Source organism: Argiope bruennichi, chromosome 5, assembly GCF_947563725.1.
Source record: "Argiope bruennichi chromosome 5, qqArgBrue1.1, whole genome shotgun sequence".
Taxonomy (NCBI): domain Eukaryota; kingdom Metazoa; phylum Arthropoda; class Arachnida; order Araneae; family Araneidae; genus Argiope; species Argiope bruennichi.
The window spans coordinates 87,780,714-87,805,369 of NC_079155.1; the positions used below are offsets into that span (position 1 = coordinate 87,780,714).

Genomic DNA, 24,656 nt, shown 5'->3' on the forward strand with positions numbered 1-24,656 from the left:
TGGGCCCATTCTCTTGCAATACACGCAAATCTTTGATCATGGCTAGTCTTCAGCTTTAAGTATTATGTTTCATCTATAGCTAAAAAAAGAAATCCATCGGTACGAGATCCTGAAAGGACGAGTTCAATACATCGCTTTATTCTCATCATTTCCTGAACAAAATTCTATCTAATTAAAATATCCAGCCGATAGAGTAATTTGAAGGTGATCCATCTTGCTGGAAGAAAATATTCCTTCACAAATCTCTCTTAAAAGCATTGAATAACATATTCTTCTACAAGTTTAATTAAAGCAAACAGGTCTAATTAATTTAGAGTTACGAAACTAATTTATACAGTTAACACCTGATAAATTCTCAAGGTATTTCATTGTCAAATAAGAGTTATCAATTGTCATGTAGCTGCAATTGGGGCAAATGCATGAAGCATTATTTTTGAAAAAGTATATTTAATGTAAATTAATGCTATAAAAATTAATTAGAATTGTGAAAATTCCTATAGCTTTCAAGATTTTACATTAATATTAATTTGAATTATGATTTAATTATTCATACGTAAAATATAACAATTGAATATCAGTTAACACATCATTATTGTTCACATATAAGAAAGAGTTATTCAAAATGTGAATACTGTTAAAGCCACCTTATATTAAACACTAATGTAAATTCATTTATTCTAATTTGTAATGAATAAAATCGATCTTTAAATGCTATATTATTTTGTAAAATATAGTACTCATAAATGTTCAGTGAAATTTCAAAATCTTTTTCCTTCCACCCTCAATCTTTCATACACAAACACTAATGACAATACAGGAGATGTAAATACCTCCATAAATATTCAGCATAATTTAATGCAAACATGACATCTTTTATTTAAGTTTCAAGTTTCTTTATAAAGTCTAGAATGATGAAATAACTTCATATACATGATTGAAATTTTTATTTTAGCTAAAGTTTTATTCATAAATGACTAACATGAGAAAAAATTTGACAAAAAATTGTAATAATCTACTGAATTACCATCAATTAGGTACTTGTGCCACTAAACCATACAATCAATCGGTATGAATTCTTCATTAGATTGATTTTAAATGCAGTAAGCATCCAACATTTAAATTCTAGGTCAATTATTTACATACTAATTTGAAATTAATTCTATTATAAATCAATTTCTAAAATTTGCAAGCTATATAATGAAGTATATAACTGTTATATGTTAATCTTGATAAGTCTTAATTTACTTATATAAAATTTTTAGTTAAATATTGACATCTGAAACTACAAAAATAAAGTTAACTATTCAAATTCTTCAAATTAACATTAAAAAAAAATTCACTATGAAAAATTCAATTTTAAATAAATCATACTCACAATTTCTTGAAAAAAGCAACTATATGGAATCAGTATATGTGATTTCAAAACAGTTAATTTTATACAAACATCTTAATTATTCACAAATCAGGAAGAATAGATTTGCAATTGCTAGTCACATAAGTAAACTTGATGAGTTCATATAGAAGTGGAAATCTGTAGATGTTACTTCTGTTGTAAAATTATTAAAATTACACTGAGATAACTTTAAAGTATCTGAAATTCAAACATCAGAAATTTCCCAATGTTGTACCTAACAATAATTAATAAATACAGAGTAGAATAAAAAAGAAAAAAGTAGAATTACGAATGAATAATTTTGGATTGATTTTCAAATCTAATCCATGAAATATGATGGAACATTTGCTCCATTTTAATTTGTGTCCTACATTTATAAAAGGCAAAATAATTAAACAATTTGAATGAAATGAACTTAAGGTAATCTGTACAGAAAATAATCAGATATTAAATATCTATTCCCAAATATAAGATTCCAAAAAGTAAAATACAATAGGGAGAAAAATGAAAATTAGTTTGTACAGAGATAAAAGTATATTAAAAAGCTTTAAGCCACTAATATGAAACAAATTATTATGACGACCTGTGAAATGTTTTAGATCTATAATACTTCATATTTTTAAAAAGTAATAAATAATTTTACATTTAATAATTGTGGGCCTACATTGCTGGGTGTCAAATCTTAAATTTCTGGTCCTAAAGCTAGTCAGCTATCATAAACAATATGCAATTATATTCTTTTAAATGATTTTAAAAATTTATGAACAGAAAATCCTTACTTAACACATACATGATGTTGTACATTAATGTATTCTTACATATTAAACCAATTTTCAAAATAAATAAAGTAAACAATCTACATGGTACTAAACAGTAAATTAAAAAAAATGTGATTAGTATATATAACCCAAGGAGCAATGGACAACAAATAAAACAAAACAATGATATAAAAATTGATTTATTCACATTTTTACAAAGAAAATGAAAGATACTTTGTACACGAATCTATTAACACAATTAAAACAAATAGATATTTAAAAGATGGTAATGCTAGAATTTCTATAAAAGAAATTTTACAATGTTTCTGTGATACATTTCTTTGATAATGAAATCAGCCTCCAAAAAATTTAAGACTCAGATTTGGTTATAACTAAGTCTCCATAATAGGCAGTGATTGTCTTAACTTTCTTGTTAAGAGCATTTTGTTCTATTTCCACATGATTTCCTTCTCCTGCCAATTGAACCAACTAAGGGGGAAAAATGAAAACAGAGAATTAAAAGTAAATACTTAATATAAACAGATAATTTTCATTGCCTTAATGCTAATATATTAAAATCAACAACAAAAAAATAGTAAATAGTTTAATAGTAAACCAATTTTATCTTTAAAAAATAAAAACATATTTCAACAAATAGAATTCATCTTGTTGACCTAAATGATAACTTACCATTTCACTGTGAGAAAATCAACACAAAATTAATATATAATTTTAGAAACAAAATTAAAAATTTAAAAAAAAAATTAATAACAGTTAATGAACATGATACTAAAAAAGTACTCACATATCGAGGAGGTAGTAAAGTAATAAAGTAAATGAGTGGCATAAAAGTAACACATGTGGTAAAGTGAAAATATAAGGTGACATAATTGTCAGATATAAGAAAGAGAGATATTGGTTAATGAATGAAAATTTATAACAGGAATGCAAATCTCACTACAGTATAAATTAAGTACGCAAGTGGACTAAGTGACTATTGAAATTGTGTCTGACGAGTCAAAATTACTGAAAATGAGGATATTATATATATATATACCAATAAAAAGAAACCGGATAATTGCATATAAAAAAATTGGCATAAAGGATACAAATACCAGATGGTGACAAGGAGATGAAAGAAAACCATATCAATTAGATTTGTCATAAATTAGCTGAATGTCATCTATAAAGTATTTATAATGGAAACAAATGATACAAAAAAGACAGACCAATTGTATTGATCAAAAGCGGGGAAGAGTACTTTCATAGAAAAAAGATTTTTTTTATTGTCTGATTTAGATCACATATCTGCTATTACCTATTCTTTAGTCAACATCTTAGATATTGACCATTACAGAGATATTGATATTATAAGCAAAGTATATATATATATATATATATATATATATATATATATATTATTGCATGGATGTTCACAAATTTACACCTTGGGAGGAGGAAATTTAGACATACAAACTGACTTATAGCTAAGATATTGCAGGAATAAACAAATGATCACAAATTATCAAACAACATACACATATACAAACTAAAGATAAGAATGAGAAAGAAGTGTTCAGGGAATTTTAGAAGCATTCTTCAGAATTATTATTATTTTTTTTTTACCTGGTTTATGACTGTATTCCTTGGCACAAACAAAGCAACATTATTTGTAATCTGCTTAGCTGCTTCAAAGGTTTTATATGTAAGCAAGTTAAAGAAAACAACAAATTTTAATGAAAATACAAACATAGTGAATTTCATTTAAGATAGTTTTATTTCATTAAAACCAATATAAACAAGTGTAATAATAAATTGTCTTGAAATATTAAATCAACAACTATAATTTTCTTGAAAAAAAATCAAATACTACTTTCAATGTCTGTACTGAACAAATATTTATTTTAATGCTATTGAAACGCAAACAATTGACATTTTCTAAGATTCCTTTCCAATGATTTAAAATTATAAAATCAATATATTATTATCTATAGGCAAAAAATTATTATGATACAAAAGAAATCTTATGTACTTGCACTAAATTTTCAATGGTTTAATTTGTAATTATCCGAAAAACTACAAATTTGCATTTTTTACTTATTCTTAAAAACTAACAAAGGAACAATATCATATACTGCATATTAGGTAGATATTAACGAATATAAAAAAAGGATATATGTCTGGCTCTATTTTGCTGATGTCATACTCTGAATCCTGCAAATAACCAGGACCACCCCATGGTGGACTCAAGAAAACAACATCTGCCTTTAGTTTGGGTGCAATACTGAAGAAATCTCCAACAATGAAATCGATACGATTCTGAATACCATAAACTCTTGCATTATTCTTAGCTAATTCAATTTTCTTAGGGTCAATGTCTATGGCAATAACTAATAAAGTAGAATATAACTGTTAAAAGACATACAAAAAAATGGGCAATACAAATATTCACATAACATTTGTAACATTCAAAGGCACAACTTTGAAATGAATGAATAGTTACAAATAAGCTGTAAATTCAATATTGTATCCTCTATTAAGCAATATGTAAAATTTTTCCTTCTTCTTTGTTTTTTTTAAGAAGCTTGGAAGATTACTGATTTTAAAATCAAATTGACATAGAAAAAAAATTTTTTTTTAGTGGTATCAATTATTAACTTATTAGATTACTTTCAACTTAAATCGAGAATTTCTAGAATTAGATAATAATAATACAGAAATACAAAACTTAACATTCTACTGCCAAAAAGTGTTATGATTGTATTTCATACACTGTAAACAAAATGCACCATAAAAAAAAAAAAGAAGAAGCCCACACTAGTATTTGCTTTCTTTTTGAAAAAGAAGTTTAGCCTTTAGAATGAGCATTCTGAACACATTATAAATATTAAAACACAAAACAATGCTACAAGCAAAACACAAGCTACAAACAATTTTTTCAACATTCCGAGTAAATTTTTATATTAACCATAAAGAAAGAACTAAAACTTTTTACAAACAGAAAGAATTTAAAAAAGAATTATAACAATTTTTTAATTAGAAATAATTCAAATTGACACAATATTAATTTAAAGTATTACAAATTGCTCAAAATCTTATATAAAAACAAAGAGCAATTCTTTTAAAGATCAAAACAAAATAATCTCACAGTTAAGAGCTTTACAATTTTTTAAAACTTTTATTATTCTACCACAAACACTTGCCACTTTTTGATGAGCAATGTTTCACATATAAAAGAAAAATTTAAAAATGTAATATTATACAAAGAGAAGGAGAAGAAAGTTAACATTCAATTGCTGCTAGGAATTAATACACTAAGCAGATTAACCCTTAGGGTGCATTTGACATATCAGAACGTTCTGTATTTCTTTGAATTTATGTTCCCATTTTTTTTTTCTTTTTCTAATTCTAATTAGCCTAAGTTCAGAAAAAAAATTCTTTATAGATATCATTAATATAATCATATTTTTTCATATGCATGATACAGACATACTAAGGAAAAAGGACATTACATTATGCAGTTAAATTTTCTGAGAAATTTTTTTGTTAGAACTAAAATATATACATAATAAATGCTGCCATTTTCAAGACAAAAAAAATCTTTTAAATAAAATAGTCTTTTAAAAAAATCACACAAAGAAGACCCTGAAAAATGTTAAGACTTTTTTTTTTTTGTATAAAAATTCTATAAAAATTACCATGATGGCAAGTAAATGCAAACTGAATAGCATTCCCACCAGCTCCACAAAATGCATCTACTATAATATCACATGCACATCTTTCAGCAATATGGTATGCAATCTTCTCAGGAGTTACTGAAAACCACGATTCTAAATGAAAGAAACAAAGATCCTTAATATTGAGCAAAACAGTTTCACTAAAAATGAATAAAACAATTCATTAGTACTTCTGTCATACAACTTGTAAAATAATAATAAAACTTACAATTAAGTCTGTCTAACAAAATGTGTATAATTCTTTTATGGAGCTCTCAAAAAACATGCTATTTAGCTATAAAATTTGGCAACATCTAAATGCTTGATTATGTGACTTCTCTTTCAAAAAACACATATATACGAATTTTGATATAAGCATTATTTTAACGGATCACCATTATTATTAATACATGAATCTTGGCCATCCTGTAAAATATTATTAAACCATTGATAAAGGAGGAAGAATGAATACAATGAGCAATGGAAACAGAAAAAGTTTCAAAAGGTTTTCAGGAAGAAGGAGTAGATAGTTTCAAGATGCTCAACACATTTGCATACATGTGAATAGTCAGCATATTGATGTTGAAATTATTGATGTTGAAATTATTCATATTGGAACATTGATAGAAATTATGAGGTCTGTTTTTGGAAAAAGAATTGAATATCAACCAAATGCTGTTATGCTGGCATGGTGTGCTTTCAGGTATTATTGACAGATAATGGCTATGATTAGCTATATACATTTGAGATCAGTGAAACGAATACTATCTGGATATCAAAGAATGTTGGTTGCAATCATGAAGCTATGGGAAGATTATCTTTCTTGATGTATAAATTTATTTGCAGAATGTTACTCAAAAATATATTAAATTTTTCTGAAGAATCCTTGAAAAGACGTGAAAATGATTTTCATGAGGATTCACTGATGAGAAGATAAAATACTTGAATAGTAAAGAATAAAATAACTGTAATTTTTATTAGAAATAGTAATGGTCAGTCAGAAAAACATGATATTAGTATTTTTTTTCCATTGCTGATAATTGCTAAAAGATTTCACTGCCAATGTTCAAATCATATGGTGTATCCTCTTCTCTTTCCTCATGGAAAGAGCGGTTGAAAATCCAATATGGAAGCTGTTAAATAAAGGAGATCTGCAAAAAATGCCAGAATAATCTGATTACAATATTATTTAATCTTATTAGCTTGCTGTTTTTAAAGAATCCTTCATCTGCCTTCACAATACCTGCATTAAACAAAACAGGCCCTTTTTAGAGCCAAAACTTTTTTATACCATATTGATGAATGTAAAGATATCAAAAAGATTTTTTGACTTTTATAAATTCACAAAATTAAATTTTATAAATAATTGAACCTAGATGACACATAACAAATTCTATATCATTAAATCAACATATTTTTTTTCAGGCTTCTTTTTAAACAATCTTGAACTCTTATCTCTTTTATATGTACTTTATGATTTTTTTTTTGTCTTCTTCATTTGTTTCCAGATATTTTTAAAAATAAACAACAACAACAAAAAAAATATTTTTTAAGAACAAACATCCTTATTCAGTTCTGACTTGAACTACAGCATCATATGCAAATAAATTAAGATCGCACATAAGTGTTTTCTACAATGTCTATGGTAGGATCTAGGGTTCTTATCATAATGAGCATGATTCTCTAAACAAATCCTCCTAATCAAATATATTTCACTTTAAAAAAACACAGAAAACTTTGTAATATTTTTATAGATTTTTTTTTAAAGCAGTGGAATTTACAGGAAGTGAAAATTCAAAATAGTTCCCCTTTTAATTCTAAGAAGGGAGGGTACACTGTAAATTAACTTGACAAAAATTGAGGTCAATAATGTGTAACATTAAAAAACTCTGAAATCTAAAAAATACATTGTTTAAAACATCAACATGATTTAAAAATGATGTCAAGTTTATACATGTACACACACATTAGTAGTCAAAATTATGGAAATCTTCTGCAGAACAAATTTTTCAAATTAGTTGGCCTATAGCAATTTTATTAAGATAAATATTTTAAAGTTATTAATATTATCAAGGTAACCTAATTAAAAATTTTACAGAATAATTTTTAAAATAGATAGTTGGAACAGCAGTTATGAAGAAGAAAATGGAAACTAATAATAATAATGACAATGTTCAAAAATTCTTAGTTGGGCAAACTTTAATAACAATTATGACCTTCTGAGGCCATCTTATAGAGTCAACCAATGCTTTTAGTTCCTTAATTAGTATAAAGTGATGATTGAATAATTGCTTTAACTAGTTGAGTTTTATTGCTGGTTTGTTCCCATGCAATAAGTTTCTTCAGCAAGCTTTATAGATTTTCAATTGCATAAATATTTAGGTTATTCCCAGGCTGTTTCAGTAGTGAAATATTATTGTTTTGAATAAATATAGTGACAACATGATATGGAATTGAATCATGTTGAAATATAAGTAGTTCATTATCTGAAAAATGTCATTTACAGAAAACAGCATTTCAGGAACATACTACATTAATGCATTTTTGGGCATTTATAATCCCATTAATCACACAAATTCTGTCCACATCTTTCGCTATTATAAAGCATCAGATTGTCACTAGTTAGGTAAACCCTTTGATTACCAATTTTTAAAAATCTTTTTCTCTGCTATCGTGTAGAAAATGAAAACAGCTTTTCTATTCGATTTTTCCCCCAAATATTTTTAAACCCCTGTAGCTAGGGCATGATGGCCAAATATACCCTTCCTCCCACCAAAAAAAAAAAATCTACTTTTACTTAGAACTACTTAAGCTGATTTTAAAAGGTTAATGGGATGTATATGTCCCATTGGTAGTCAAAGGGTTAACTGATATTTAATAGTAGGTGTAATGTAATCAGGATGAAAAATCTCTTCCTATTCTTCTCATATATTTTATATCATCACTGCCTAATAGTGAGATTCTGGTATCATCATTCCAAATCAAATTATCCGATTGTTCTGTAGTACAGCTAACATGAGAGTTTGCCAAGTTCAATCTCTTCAAAATTTGTTTCATATTTAATAATGACTTTTTCATGGAATTGAGATAAGATTTCTGCAATTTGAAATGAATAGTCCTCACATTTATTGCATTGAGCAATTTTACATTGTGTAATCCCATATAATTTTCTTCTATTGCATAGATACAGTCACTAAATTATTCTATCATTTATTGTTTTGTACCTTACCATGCTTCTATCAGCTCCATTTCCCAATGATTGAATTTTCTAATACTTATTCAAAAATTTAGAATGCTACCCTTACATCTTCTTTTTAATTAATTAAAATTAGAACCTTGTTTATGCAATAGTAAAATTTTATATGTTTTCAAGTGAGTAGGCAAGTTTGTATGCCATAATTTTTTTTTTAATTTTATTTTATGCTCTGACAACTCTCATAAGATATTATACAGATTTAAAAAAACATATAAAAATAGTGATCAATTTGATAGCAGTCACAAAATTTAGGGGGGTTGAGAGGAAGTGCTGAGGGAGGAACTGAGCTTATCTCAGCAACAAAAAGAAATCTATTGTTGAAATAACAAGATCTTCCTTTTTGGCAGTGTAGGCACTATGACTCATTGGCTACATTCGGATGGGAAAATGCTCTCTTATAAATGAAATCAAAGTGTGCTTTTTTCTTCTAATTATTTAACTATAACTTTCATAAAAATTATGATAAGTGAACATAATTAAATGCACTGCGTTTTTGGTAAAATTATCTTTTAAATATAATATCATGGTTTGAAATTACACACAAAAAATAATAAAAGGAATAATCACTTGAATTAAAAACAGTTAAGTAATAATAAATGGCCTTATATATCCATTAATAATAAAAACCGCATACCAAATTGGTTAATATGCATAACAAAATGATTTTCATGATACATTTCTAGAAAAACAACAAAGGCAATAAATAAATAAATAAAATCACAAACAATTTTACCTTTATCTAACCTGATGCCATCATCAAAAAGACTGAATAAACGATATCTTTGAGCCCAATATTTTTTAAATTCTTTACTATTTGGGTTGAAAATTTCTCCATTTTCTTTTGGCTCATCTTCAAAGGCATTAGAATCCTCTTCTTTCATTGCATCCTCAGGACACTTTTCTTCTTTTCCATTAGAATCAATACATTCTTCACTCTACATATAAGAAGAAAAATATATGAAATTACAGAAATGATTTCTAATGATTAAATTTGTTAACTAGTCAACAAAGGCAGGAATATAGATTATTTGATTTAAGATAAACAGTTTAGATATAACTTCATATCTATTATTATGCTAAAACGATATTAAAACCATATTATTTCAATTATATTATTTAAGTTTTATTTATTGTGCACATAAACTTTTCAAATGGAGACAGTCTAAAAACGTCATAGTGTGATGAAAAATGTAAATATACGGTTTACCTACCTTATAAATTTTGCATATATTAATTTCACTTTTTATCTTGTAAACTACACAGATATTAAATAGAATCATTCTTCTTTAGTTTTTAACAATAGAATAAAATCACATGATTAAATATTTATAAACATTAAACACAAACATATGTGACACAGAAATCATACTTATTACTTGTAGTTGAAGGGTAGCAGTAAAATGTAAGCAAACATTCATATGAACAGGGGTGTTTGTGGGACCCCCAAAAATCCCCTGAAACTTTTACGGACTTACTACCGACATTTTGGAGTTTTGAGAAGGGGGGGGGGGAGAAATGAAAAATTACGATTATGAAGTATTGAATGACCTAATTATAAAAGTTCAATGAATTACTTTTTTTGCAAAATTAAGACCTTTGAACCCAGGTCACGTGATCGCACATCTGGTCGAACGAAGTATCTCCCTTTTTTTTCTGCCGCGCCTACTTGCTGAAAAGAATCCAGAAGAGAATGTCCGAGATCCGGGGGAATGAGTCATAACTCGCAATAAGGAAAGAACAAAAAAGAAGTTTTTTCCCCCTTTTCACGCATTATCACTGCCTTTGGAGAAAGAAAGGAAAAGTTTTCACCACACACACACTGACCTTGCGTTTTCTGCTTTCAAAGCAAACAAAATTACCCAGATCAAAATAAATAATTCATTATTATTCCTACTTCCTTTTGAACGACGATCCCCGGAATTTCCGGGTATCGAAGTTCAAAATCCCCGGAATTCCGGGGTTTCCCCGGAGCACAAACACCCCTGTATGAATTTCAAACTGCTTGAATGAACATTTTCACAACTGCATTAAATTCAAAACTTCATGCAGTTTATGATTGCAAAATATTACTAGAAATTTTCTGAAGATATTCATCATGTCCCCAAAAATTACATTGTAAGAGGAAAGAAGATATAAAAGAAATCAAGAAAAAATGTTACAAACAAAAAATTGAATCGAGAACAAAAATAGATTTAACCATTGGCAGATGGTTAGTAATTATGACTTGCCTACAGAAATTGGTGTTCTTATCTTACAAAAATAATCCTTGTATTATCTTAAGACTACAAAAATTATTGTTTTAATGATATCAAATTTATTTCTGAAGAATTTTTTCTTTAATTGTAATAATATTTTTATTTCAATTTGATACACTATATGTACATCATACACTCAAATATGTAATGGTACACTCAAAACATTCAATCATGTGTTTTTCCAATAATTTCTGTAGTAGGTTTTTCACTTTCCTTTTTATTTCATAATAATGCACTTTTTAATTTGCAGTAAGCTTATTTGATTGAATTCATGCTTTTCAATCGTGTCAAATAACAAGGTGAAATACTTTTTTTAAAATGTATCTTATAAATCATTTAACATCCTACAAAAGTCAAAAATCTAGACGAATTTGATGAAACAATGAAAGTGGCCTGAATTTCAGAGCAACAATACAGTCAATTGTTGGAAATTAAGGGGGGAGGGAATCTCAAAATTCGGCAAAAATATGTATAGCTATTAATTAATATCATTAAAAAAAAGTTTTTACAATTTGCAAAATTTATTTTTGTGCAATAATAGTAAGGGAAAAGTGTCAGAATTTGTACTATATTTTAATGAATTAAAATTTTAAAAATTTGTTCGGAGATGCATCTTGGCAGTTCTAAGCCAGTTCTGGCCTTTTGAATGCCAACAAATAAACACACAAATATTTATTAGTACTATTTTCCATCTTTATTATTAGTAAAAATTTTTTGCTATGGGTTTATAGCTCATCTGTCATAAATTAGTTCCATCATACTCATTCTTTAAAAAGAATCACCAGATAGTAGATAAAACAAATTCTTCACTGTATTTAGAATTCTTACCTCTACTGCAGATTCTTTGGCAATTGTTTTCTTAATCATTTCAAATGGGCATCTCCTTTTTGACTGTCGTTTTGTCTTCCGCCGTTTCCGCCTACTCTTTATTCTAAAAGAAAACATATCTTAAGTAAAGTACATTATAAAAACCAGAAAAACAATATAAAATTAAAATCATTAGACTTAAAAAATTGAAAGTAATGAAAGATTGTTTTCAGAAGAAAAAAATACTTGATAGTTCAAACTTTCAATATAAATATATGACTTTGCTTTTATCTAGATAAATGTTCCTATAGCAAATAGAAAGACAAACATCCTATATTACTATGTGACTTGCCTATTCAGAACTGTCTGAATGAAAAATGTGGATTTATACAAAAGTTTGTTGACGGAAAGTTCAAAATGTATGAAAAAAAAAAACAACATTAAAGCAAAGTGAAAAATTACAATATAATCAGTTAAAAAAATACTGTTCAATGTTGCCCACATTATAAAGGTAAAAAGCTTGAAAATTATGAATAATAACCGATTGCATCTGAATATCTGTGATTCTTTATATATAAAAATATTATATTATTCTTCAGACCAGCCAATGTTTCAGTTAATGTTCATAAATAATAAAAGTTAAAAAAAGCCCAACAACTAAAATTATATTTAAAAGAAACTAAAAATGACAACTAGGGAGTGCTAAACAATAAAAATTGATGGATTAAATATCCAATTAATAATTAAAAATATCTATAAAAATGACACAAACAAAATTACAACAATATATTAAGGCAATCATAATGCATTAGTCAAGAGAGATCTATTTATATTTTAACAGATTTATTACAAAAATATGCTTACAAATTTTACTAACAGTTATCTTAATGAATATTTAAGCATGAAACTTATTTTACCATTTAAAAATATACTAATGCTTCTGCTTATTCAGAAATAAATATTTATATATCTTGCATAAGTATATTTATGTAAAAAAAAATTAATATACAATTTAATGGATACTTTATGTATAAAAATACATCATTTTGCTTTTTATTTTAAAATAACAATATCTAATATTAATGTGTAATATGACTTTTAGATATACACTATATTTAATATTAAGATGTGAATATGCACCTTATAAGTGACAAAGATTGGGAAGAGGGGGATGCAAAGGGAATATAGATGTCACATGCTAGTATTAGAGATAATCAAAAAGGCCTTGTGATTTATGTAACTTGATACTGAACAGCCTCTTAGCAACAGTTGAGAAAAAGAGGAAAATAAATAAATAAATAAATAAAATACAAACTGGTAATAATTTTAATTCCAGAAAGAAATTCATAAATCTACGCATTGACAAAGCAGAAAGCAAGTAAAATAACAAAAATTGATCATGAAATTTAAGGATTCGTTCAACATTAAAGAATCTGGATTATAAATTGTAGTGTGTTTTTTTTATTTATCTTTATATACCAATGCCCACATACAAATGAACCACTCTTCCTCAATCAGGATGCAGTAAAATACAATTCTATATTCCTCCATAAGAATAGATTACAAAATAGTACACAGTGCACCCAAAAAATCCCACTCAATGCTTTCATGTTCAAAATCTTTCTAGTTTTTTGAGTTGCTTGCAAACCCCTTGGATTTGATACTCACAAGTTTGCAATCCATCAGAATCAAAAGAAAAGTCCACTAATCATGCACTATAACTTGTTATGTGACTTGAATTCCCAAAGTACAGTGATAATATTGATTCCTACTATAGCAACCTATATGCATCAATATAAACATTAACAACATGAATCCTGAATGTTATTAAGCAATATTTTGCTTAAAACTAAGTTAAATCTCTCTCTCTTTTTTTTGAAAAATATGGTTTCCATTTAAGCAACAGATTGTTATAAATATAAAAAAATCTATAGATAATAATTCTTTTGTAATAATGTTTGTAACATAATTTACTCCTAGCAAATAGTGCTACTTCAGTGTAATTACTTGCAATTGATTATGGAAATATAATTTTTAAAAATATGAAATCTTATATAAAAGTTATAAAATTATATAATTGGACAGGATATTCGAATAATCATTAAAGAAATTATTAATAAATCTCTAAAACATTTCCTTTTATTTCTAATTTTAAAATGTTTATACAAGATATTTTTAATATAATTAGAGCTAAATTTTCAATTTATACATTTTTTGTTCTTACAAGGAAATAAACATATGCATAATTTAATATATTTATATATATGTTTATTTTGCAAAAGATATAACATCTAAAAATACCAGATATTTCATTAATTAAATTCTTATAAAAATAATAAATTTTTAGGAATACTTCTTGCTTATACAAAAACATAAATATAGAAGGGAACTCAAATTGTATGTATATTTTCTCTCAGATAAAATACATAATAAAAAATAATACCACCAACTTACACCAATGATGTAGCTGGTTTAACAACTAATCCAAGACTTTTTATACACTGGTCAGGTGGTGCATCTTCATCACTATCTGAAGCATGGCTACAAAATGGGGGAAAAAAATCAACACCTATGAAACTTTTACATTGCAATTTCAAGTTATTAAATGAACTGCAGTTCCAAAAAAAGTAAAAATTGAAGTACTATAACACATTTTTAGAAAATAGAATTAAAAGAACAAAATTTAAATTTTGAAAATAATTTCTTTAAATGAAAATAATAGTGTAATTACTGTTTCCTAATTTTTTCCATCAATTAACATCCACATTATTATTTTCCAAGTAAAGGAAGAGGGTTAGGTTAAAATACATTGAAGATTAAATACTGATAGATCAAAACATAAGACAGAATTATTAATAAAACATTTATAATACAGGCATCACATTATTTAATGTAGTGTTTTTTTCCCTTGTAAAAAATAAAACTATTTCTAAAATTACATTAAATTTGTATGTTAAATGAGCATTCTAAAAGCAAGAATTGTCCATATTTAGGAATTTTCTTTTTCATACTAATATTTCAAGCTGTAAATCAGCAGTCAAGATGAAAATTCAGAAAAACCGGATTCCCCTCACAAGTAATTTTTTGCAAAATTGTCTGCTAAGTACACAGCAGATATTTAATCTTAACTGAATATGAAATTTTGATGGCTTAAACTAAACTAAAAAAAGTAAACATTTTGATCAGACAATCTGCAGAGTTGCAGCAATTTAATAAAATTATTAAATCTAAGAATTTGCAAATTACATTCACAAATTTCTTTTTTTACAATTTATTTCATCTTATATATTTTATAAAATTAGGTATCAGGAAGATGTATGTCAGTGACTGATAAATTTACAATTAATGCTCAATATAATAAATCCAAAATGTAAATAAGGGTTTCTTTTAACAAAAATAAAATACAATAAAAAAGTTTTTACTTGAAAAGTAAATAATGTTATTTCCAGTTTACACTAATCATAGATGGAAATTACAATAAGTACTGATATAAAGAAAAGTTGAGATGTATAAGGTATTAAAACTTTAACAAATAAAGTTAATAGTAACAGAATATAGGTAGGATTCTACATGATAATCAACAACAACAACAAAAAGCATACATACTCTCTTTTTATTTTTATCGGTTGTTGTAAGGGTGCTTCATTATCACTAACTTCCATTTTCAGGGATTCTTCTGTAACTTTAATTAAATTCCTGCCTGTAGGAAGAACAGAACTTTCAGAATTATCATCATCAGCAAAAATTTCTGATTCAAGTACATTTTCTATGTCATTTTCTCCATTAGTTTCAGTTCTGGGTATGTCCCTACTCATTTTATCTGCAGTAAGACTTAACTCGTCTAATAATTCATTTTCATCAACTTTTGTCCCACAAAAGATACAATTTTGTCGACCACATTCATCACATTTGTTAGAATGTAAACCCTCATTATTCTTCTCAGTGAATCTTTTTAACAAATCATGGTAATGATTTATAAAATATTTATAATGTTGATCATATTGTTCTTGTCTGTGTTGCATCCACAAATCATCCCATGCTTCATCTGTACTAGGAATAGATTCAATAGGATCTTCAAGCTTAGCCTTCAAAGAAAACATGTTATCATACTCTTTCTTGGATTCAGTTTTCAAGATATCATCATATTCTTCATCTTCATATTTTTCAGAAAATTGTTTTACACTTTCAACAAGTTCAGGATCACAAGCAGTTCCAGCAATTTCTTCTTTAATACTGGTAGAATCAGAAATGTATTCCTTGCTGTCAGAAAAATCCTTCAATATATCAGTTTTACCAAGAACTACATCAGATTTTATGATATTATCTTCATCATTGTCATCTGCAGCAACGTCCATGGTCTGCAAAGCAAAGTCATCATTTTTTTCTTTTTCCTGTTTGCTAAAATCTACAAAATTCATTGTCTGAAGCTTATTATTTATATGGTTGAGTTCAGTCGTACTTGCAAGTTTTGCACTTAAATTGGTTAAAGCGTAAACATCTTTAAGATACTCCGGATTTATATAATCTTTGTACTTCTGAATCCAACTATTTAAAATAATACTTTCACCATTGCGTTCCCAATATGATTGCCATTCGTCATTCATTTCAACAAATTCAGAATCATTATTTGATTTAAAGTCATTTGTATTTGCTTCTCCATTTTCATAATATTCACCTTCTCCATTTTCGAAATATGCATCAGGTTCATAATAATTATTTTGACTATCCATCTGTTCATCCTCATTCAGGTCTTCTTCCATCTCTCTTTGTTGATACTGTAAGTAAAGAAGAGAAATTAAATTATCATTCCCTCAAAACAGTTTGTTTTACATGTTTCAATTACAATATAATATTTTTGGTATGAAAAATACCAAGGTAAAAATATAGAAAGAAAAAATTTATTTTAATATAAGACATTCCCTTTAATTAAAGTAATGCTATAACTAAAGAAGATACAAAGAGTGGCTGTTAAAATTAAGCATGCACCGTTTTCTCTCCTCATTAAAGATAGAAAATGGTATTATAAATTCCTTTTAAGCTTAGAAGGAAAAAATAAAAACATGCTAAGAAAACATAAACAAAAATAGAAGATTGATAATATTTAGCAATACATTAGTTACACTCTTCTATCATAAAAATGAGTTTGCACTTAGTATGAAACCTTAATAACAAGGAAACTAACAAAAAATAATGTTTTGCTGCATATTCTTTTACATCCAAAACAGCTTCAAAACAATGTGACAATGAATAACTAAGAGTTATTTCCTCTAAAGAATGATTTCTGCCCATTTTTCTTGCAATATAGTTTTTAAATGCTTTAGTTAATATTTTGTTACATATTGTTTTACGTTCAAAATGTCTTCAAATAGTGTGGCAATGAATAACCAAGAATTATTTACCCAAAGAATAATTTTGTCCCATTTTTCTTGCAACATAGTTTTTAAATGCTCTTAATTCCTAAAGTTAGCTTCCTAAACAATTTTTTTTTTCAATTAAAGACTGCAAATTTTCAATAATAATGAAGTCTAGAAGCTGAGGTATATTTTATAATTCTATAATACCAATTGCTTCACAAATTTGGCTGCATGTTTGGGATTGATATCTTGTTGAAAAATAAAAATTAATTTAGTTTCTGTGCATTTTGATTCATTTTTTCTTTAACATATCTAAATATTTCATTCTATGAATTATGCCGTTAATAAAAACTAAATTTCTCACTGTATGTTGACTTGCAAGGATCGAGTCTCAATCATACTTGACTACATGAATAATGTTTTGGAGAAGCAGTTGAGAATTAATCTTCAGACTTATATTGCTTTAACCACTGATTTAAAAATGCTATACTTATTTTTTCACTGACTTTGATGTTCTTCCAAATATCTTCAGGCAGTGAAATATGTCTTTTCAAGCATAACTAATTATTTTATCTATATTAATACTGAATGAATGTTTTCTTCCACCCTATTTAACTTATTTTTAAAATTTAGCTTTCCTCAGCACCATTCTAGTTGTTTTACCTGAAATTCTAAAACTCATTTTAGGAATTAAAAAAAAATCTCATAGTTATTAAACAAACCTTCATTCAGATCAGAACAAATTCATTATACTGATTTATTAACAGAAAATATTGGTGGCTGAATTCAAATCTTTAAGAAATATATACACAATTTTATGATTCAAATATTAAATTTCAACATTAAAATTGAACTGATTTAAATTACCATCATTTCTTCAATTTTATTCCCTTGCTTAATACATTATTAAATAGTCATTTTTACATTTCTAAAATTATTAAATTAAAAGTAATAATTTAAATTTTTATTAAAGATTTTCAGTGCTATTTTAAACATTTAATAAAGAACCTAAATGGTGTTAAATGAATTTTGAAAGTCATACTGAATATGCTTCATAATAAAATTTTAATTTGACATATTCATGTTTAAATTATAATAAAATTACATATTTCATCAAATTGTCTTGTAATATCATTATCATATTTTTAATCAATTACTTTTTTTTTATTTTTTTTAGAATTCATAGTTTGGTTACCTTTATACAAGTTGATAGTGTTCTCAATAAGCTTTCTAACAACTTTCATTGCATTATACAAGTATTTAAAATTGCATTGTTCACAATATAAGCATTATTTTAATAAGTAATATATTTTTAAAGTCTTAAGATCTTTGCCAATCATTTTCATGTTGAATCAAAAACAAAAGCTTACAAGATTTTCAATTTTAAACCTGCAAGAATAAATAAATCGCAAGACATTGCAATTGATTCCAGGTTTGGTAAGCAATTGAATTTTGCAATGCAGCTTAAATTTTCAGCAATAGTAAAATAAAGAGCTGTCAAGTTCAACAACTCTTAAATCCCTCTGAATGAAATATCTACATTGATTACACCCTCAGCCAAATGCTAACATTTAATTCAAAAGCATAACATTTAATTAAAATAATACACCTTTTAAAATATATTAACACCAGAAAGTTAAACATCATTGATACAGAATAAAAAAAAGCGATACCAAATTATTTATCATTTAAAAACAATTTTAGAGCAAACATTTTATAATGAACCCTGTCAGTATCATTTTCATGGAGAAAATTTGCAACATCCATTTATTTTCAGCGTTTTTGATGCAGTATCATAATGTGCACTTGAATATGAATCACCAATATTATTGTGAGCATTCCTGATTATTTAAATCAATTATATTTATTGAACTTCCTTAGATTTATATAAAACATAAGATGCTTTTATAAGCAAATAATTAATGCAACAAAGGCACTGAAGGGATGAAAAGTAGTACAAGTTGATTAATTTGGAAATTAAAAGGATTATGATAATAAAACAACATATTATATATATATATATATATACACACACACACACTAAAAATAGAGAACAAAGCTTTATATTTATGATTTGTAGTCCTAATAAATAACATATAATGAATAAATAAATAACGAATTTTAATAAAGTAAAAATACTTATTGTTAAAACTTTTAAAAAACGTATTTAATATTTAATTTATAAAAATTTCAAAATACGAAACACTTACTATTCCAGTTTTGATTTGATACACTGAAGAGCAGTTAAAGTTTTAGAATGAATAAATAATCTTAATAATGTATTTATTCAAAGTCATGGAGGGCACAAAATACGGACGTATTTACATACCCTTCAACAATGGTTACCCAGTCATTAGAAGCACTTCTTACTGATATATTATATATAATGTTATGTTATATTCCCATATTCATTTTTGTTACAAACAGAAACTCCAGCATTTTTGTATTCACACTTTTGTAATTTTCTGCATACTTATACCTTTACTTTCTTTTTTTTTTTGATAGTTTTTCCATATATATATTCTTAATATATATTTATATATTGCAGCTTTCCATAGTTTTTCATCATAGATCTGCAATTTCATAGTTTTCATCTAATTCCATAGAACAGAAAATCCATAGCTAATGGAAGGTATGTATTTAATTAACAAAAACAATAAAATATTCATCATTGGATCAAAGAATTAGGTAAAATTTTTGAATCTTTGATTAATTAATTAGCAGAAAAAAATCCCCCCCCCCCTCCCTTTCAAGAAACCAAATTTTTTAATAATGTTAAAGAGGAAAAACACTGCTTTAATCAAATAAAAGCTGAAAACAAAGGGTTAAAAATGGATCAGGTTATTTGATGTTATTCAATCGATGGTAATTGATATTAAAAGATACACAATTAAAATTCAAAATTGTTTTTAATAACTAAAGAAATTTCCTCCACACTTAAATTTGTTCATGCATTATGTAAAAATAGAATCCTCAGGTTCAACATCAAATTCATAAAAATTTTAGAAGCAAATAATTTCTTCAAATGAATGAATTATGGTGAAAGTTATATGCAGTGATATTCATTAAAGAACTTTTCATATCTTTTGAGATTTCTTATGCATGCAGTTTGGAAAATTTTGTTCAGAGAGAATTAATATATGTGAATGTTCTATTTTTTCCAGCAGAAAAAAAAAATGTAGAATAATTCATAAATGTTTAATTGCTTTTAAAGACATGTAAGGAATATAAAAATAAGCCAAAGGCTCATAAAAAAATTAAAAAATGTTATTTCAGTTTTTTTTTTGTATTTTTACTACAAAATTAATATATTTTTCTATAAATCAGAATAATTAAAAAAAATTCTAAAGACTTAAAGAAAACTGTGTTGAAGATTTTTATTTAAATCATATAAAAGAAAAATAAGGAAGAATTATATTAACTAAAAATGCTTGCATTCTTTCTTAAAAGCAAAATTACAGTTGTGCATTTCTATAATTCATTCTATTTCAAAACCTAGTTGTTTACAAAACTCAGTTGAGGAATTATTAATATCTTGTCAGTATCAAAAGCTGTTAAAATTGTGCTCCTTTCGTACTTTCTCAATTATGAAATATTCAAAAAAAAAAAAAAAGTATTGTAATTGCCAAAAAAATTAAATGAATTTTGATGAATTTCCATATTTCAGAATTCTTTCAATCTAAATAAATAAATAAGAATGAAATAAATTTTGGAATTGTGTATATATAGGCCATTTTGTCTATTTGTGAAAACAGTAACTTAAAAACATTTTGAGTTACACAACTGAAATTTGGTACATGGTTTTTTTACATCAAATTTGTATGGTTCTATCACGTTTTTGATGACATAACTCAAGCTTGAGGGGGGGGGGGTGAATAAATCATAGAAAGAGAACAAGAAAGAAAGAAAAAATAATGAATTGTGCCAAACATAAATACCATGAAGTAAAATAAGTATGATTAACTAAATGATAAAAAAGAAAAATCAGTACAAAAAATGTTTGACAAATTAAAAATGTTATGCAATTACTACACAAAAGAAAATTAAAAGACCTGGTGAACCATAAAATTTGATTCAGAAAATGCAGAAATTTAGTAGAAATAAGTTATATCTGCCATTTGGAGGAAATTTGTTATTTATTAGTTTCAGTATAATGAATATAATAACTAAAAAATGTAAAGTGCTAGTTAAATAGAATTTGGTACACAGTTTTATTATTTGCCAAATATTGAAGGAAAATGCCAAATCCTTCAATGTATCAACTGCCTGTTGATATGTATATTGGAGTGTATGTAAAACCTACAATTCAAAAAAGCAATTACATTTATAAATGATATTTTGACATTTAGCACATTCGCTGCCATGACTCACGACTGATATTCTGGTCATCAATCTAGTTCAGTGTTTCCTAAAGTGTGGCATGCGTATCCCCAGGGGTACAATTGAGGCGAAAGTCAACCTCTGGAAAATCACGTGAATCTGTCCAAAATGAAAGAAGGCCCAATCATCTGTGGTCTCCCCACATGACCGAAATCAGAGAAACTTTTGACTTGAATTCATAATGACGTTTTATTTTGCCAGTCTTTATTAGATCACACAACAGGAGAAGATATCTTTAATGTTATGAATAAGTTTATGCAAGAGAACAAAATTGATTGGAATAAATGTGTTGGAATAAGCACAGATGGAGAAAAAAGTATGGCTGGAATTAATAAAGGACTCGTTGCAAGAATTCAAAATGTTGTCCCGAATGACATATCCACACATTGTTGCATACACAGAGAGGCTTTGGCAACACGAAAGATGCCCACTGAATTACAGAAAGTTCTAGATGAAAGTGTGAAAATTGTTAACTACATTAAAAGCCATCCTTTGAATGCACGACTTTTTTCGCAAATATGTGAAGAAATGGGAAGTAGTCATTCTTTTTCATACTGATGTTCGTTGGCTATCTCGAGGAAATTCTGAATAGATTGTTTGAACTTTAGACATGAACTTCAATGTTTTCTTAATGATAGATTTGAGTTGAGAAATTGTTTACATGACTGGAAATGGCTTTGTAATCTAGTATATTTAGCAGATATATTCTCTGTTTTAAATTGCCTTATCGTTACAAGGCAAAGAAATTTCATTGTTTCAAGTTCAAGATAAAGTAAACGCTGCCATCGCAAAACTAAATCTATGGCAAAAGAAAGTTGGTAGTGGAAAAGTAAACTCGTTTCCTTCTCTTCATTAGTTTATATCAAGTTCGACTACTTAAATTGATGTTGTACTCTGAAGTGCATAACACAGCATTTGGAGAGTTTGCAAGTGTGCTTGAAAAACTATTTCCCTGATTTAAACAAAAATATTAAATAGATAAAAGACCTGTTTAACATTGATACAACATTCCATGCCAGAAGATTTGACGCATGCAGAACAAGAGCAATTGTTGGAATTGGCTTCAGACAGATTTTTAAAAATTAAACATAAGGAAAGTACTTTAACATCATTCTGGTTACAAATGCAACATATGTATCCAGTCTTAACAGAAAAAGTTCCGAAATACATCGACTTTTCCAACTTCATATTTGTGTGAAGTTTCTTTTTCAGCATTTGTAGAGATTATGTCGAAAAAAGGAACAGACTATTGGACGTGGAAACGCATTTGATACTAAAATTAACAAACAGGGAACCAAATTATGACGATCTGTCATCTCAGGACAAACAATTTCATCTTCTCATTGATCCAAATAAATGTTACTTACAATATAACTTTTATTTATATTTCATTATAAATAACTTTATTTCTCTTTTCTTATTATTTTGTGTGTGTCACAAAAAAAGAAATATAATTTTGATTGTTATTAAAATACTTTTTTTTTTTGACGAGGGGTACTCAATGTTACAAAAATTATAGAAGGGGTATGCATAGGTCAAAAGTTTGGGAAACACTGATCTAGTTGAATGATCTTTTCTGTGCTAGCTCTTTATATTAGAGAAAGAGGACATCTAATAAGAGATTTGGTACAACAACAAAAAACAACATAGGTCTGCAAATGGATTTAAAAGCTGGCTTTGCTATCATATTCCCCAAATATCCTCAATACATAGAATAAAATATTAAGTGATTTTTTAAAAAAATCTTTCAGCTGATGAGGCAAAATGGCAACTTCTTGCGATACTTGGATGAGGAGGTGATTGTGTCTCGATTGTCATGATCTTGGTGTGAAGTGTAATAACTCTAGGTCTAATAGTTTGTCTTGCAGAGCACCAACATACACATGGATTCATTTTTTTTATTAGTAGATAGTACATCTTATGTATTAAGTGAAATTAATTTTTCAAAATACTGCCATGCTGTTTTAATATAAAATGGTTATAGCACTTGTTCTAAAAAAAAAAAAAAAAAAAGATGTGAGGAAAGATTTTACTTTACTTACTTTTGTGGTAAATGAAGTAGGTAATCCCATGCTTTTCATCAATTCTAATTCCTTTCTAAGTTCTTCATCTTCAAGATCAATTTCAGATTCATCTTGATTATTACAATTTTCAGCTGCACCATCACAACCAAAGAATTTATCTTTGTTTTGATCATCTTGATAATATTCATCTTCTTTATAATAATACATACTGTTGTTGCAATCCCTTTAAAAAATGAACACAGCATTCAGATTTGATATAAAATATATAAGAAAAGTATGGGAGAAAGATATCAATATTTTATCATGTTAATGAATATTTATTAAAAATTCCAAAAAAAGCATTATATATATGCTTTAAAATGAATATACATATTTCTTCATTAGAACAGGCATGCAGGAAATTCATTCCTGTTTAAAAATATTTCCAATTCAATTTTGCACTAAGTTAATAAGGAAAGATTAGAACATTAAATGGAATTCATATTTCATAAGTGAAACTACATGCATATTTAAACAAATAACTATAAATTCTATATATAATAAAATATATACAGTTAAAAAGATTTAAAAAAATATTTTAAACAAAATCAGAATGCAAAGTATTTTTTAAAAGCTTTTGTAGTCATCATTTTAGAAAATAATAACAAAAAAGCTTTTCCTTCCACAAAAACTGCAATAAAAATACTTTGATATACATTATACATTAATTTTTC

The 24,656-nt window shown here is 26.6% G+C and overlaps 1 protein-coding gene across 3 annotated transcripts in view; it reads right to left on the minus strand.

The window, feature by feature from the left end:
- Positions 1-2,335: 2,335 nt before the first annotated feature.
- Positions 2,336-24,656, minus strand: part of LOC129968681 (trimethylguanosine synthase-like) — a 28,432-nt gene continuing 6,111 nt past the window's right edge. For 2 of the 3 annotated variants that reach the window (XM_056082818.1, XM_056082817.1), the window contains exons 3-11: positions 23,962-24,166; positions 15,792-16,960; positions 14,640-14,726; positions 12,207-12,309; positions 9,857-10,058; positions 5,850-5,981; positions 4,324-4,541; positions 3,778-3,852; positions 2,336-2,640 (exon numbers count right to left, since the gene is read on the minus strand). In XM_056082818.1, coding sequence (XP_055938793.1) covers positions 2,521-2,640; positions 3,778-3,852; positions 4,324-4,541; positions 5,850-5,981; positions 9,857-10,058; positions 12,207-12,309; positions 14,640-14,726; positions 15,792-16,960; positions 23,962-24,166 — 2,311 coding nt within the window. In that variant the 3' untranslated portion in view covers positions 2,336-2,520. The remainder of the gene's footprint in view (positions 2,641-3,777; positions 3,853-4,323; positions 4,542-5,849; positions 5,982-9,856; positions 10,059-12,206; positions 12,310-14,639; positions 14,727-15,791; positions 16,961-23,961; positions 24,167-24,656) is intronic. The other variant, XM_056082819.1, reaches the window with a different exon arrangement.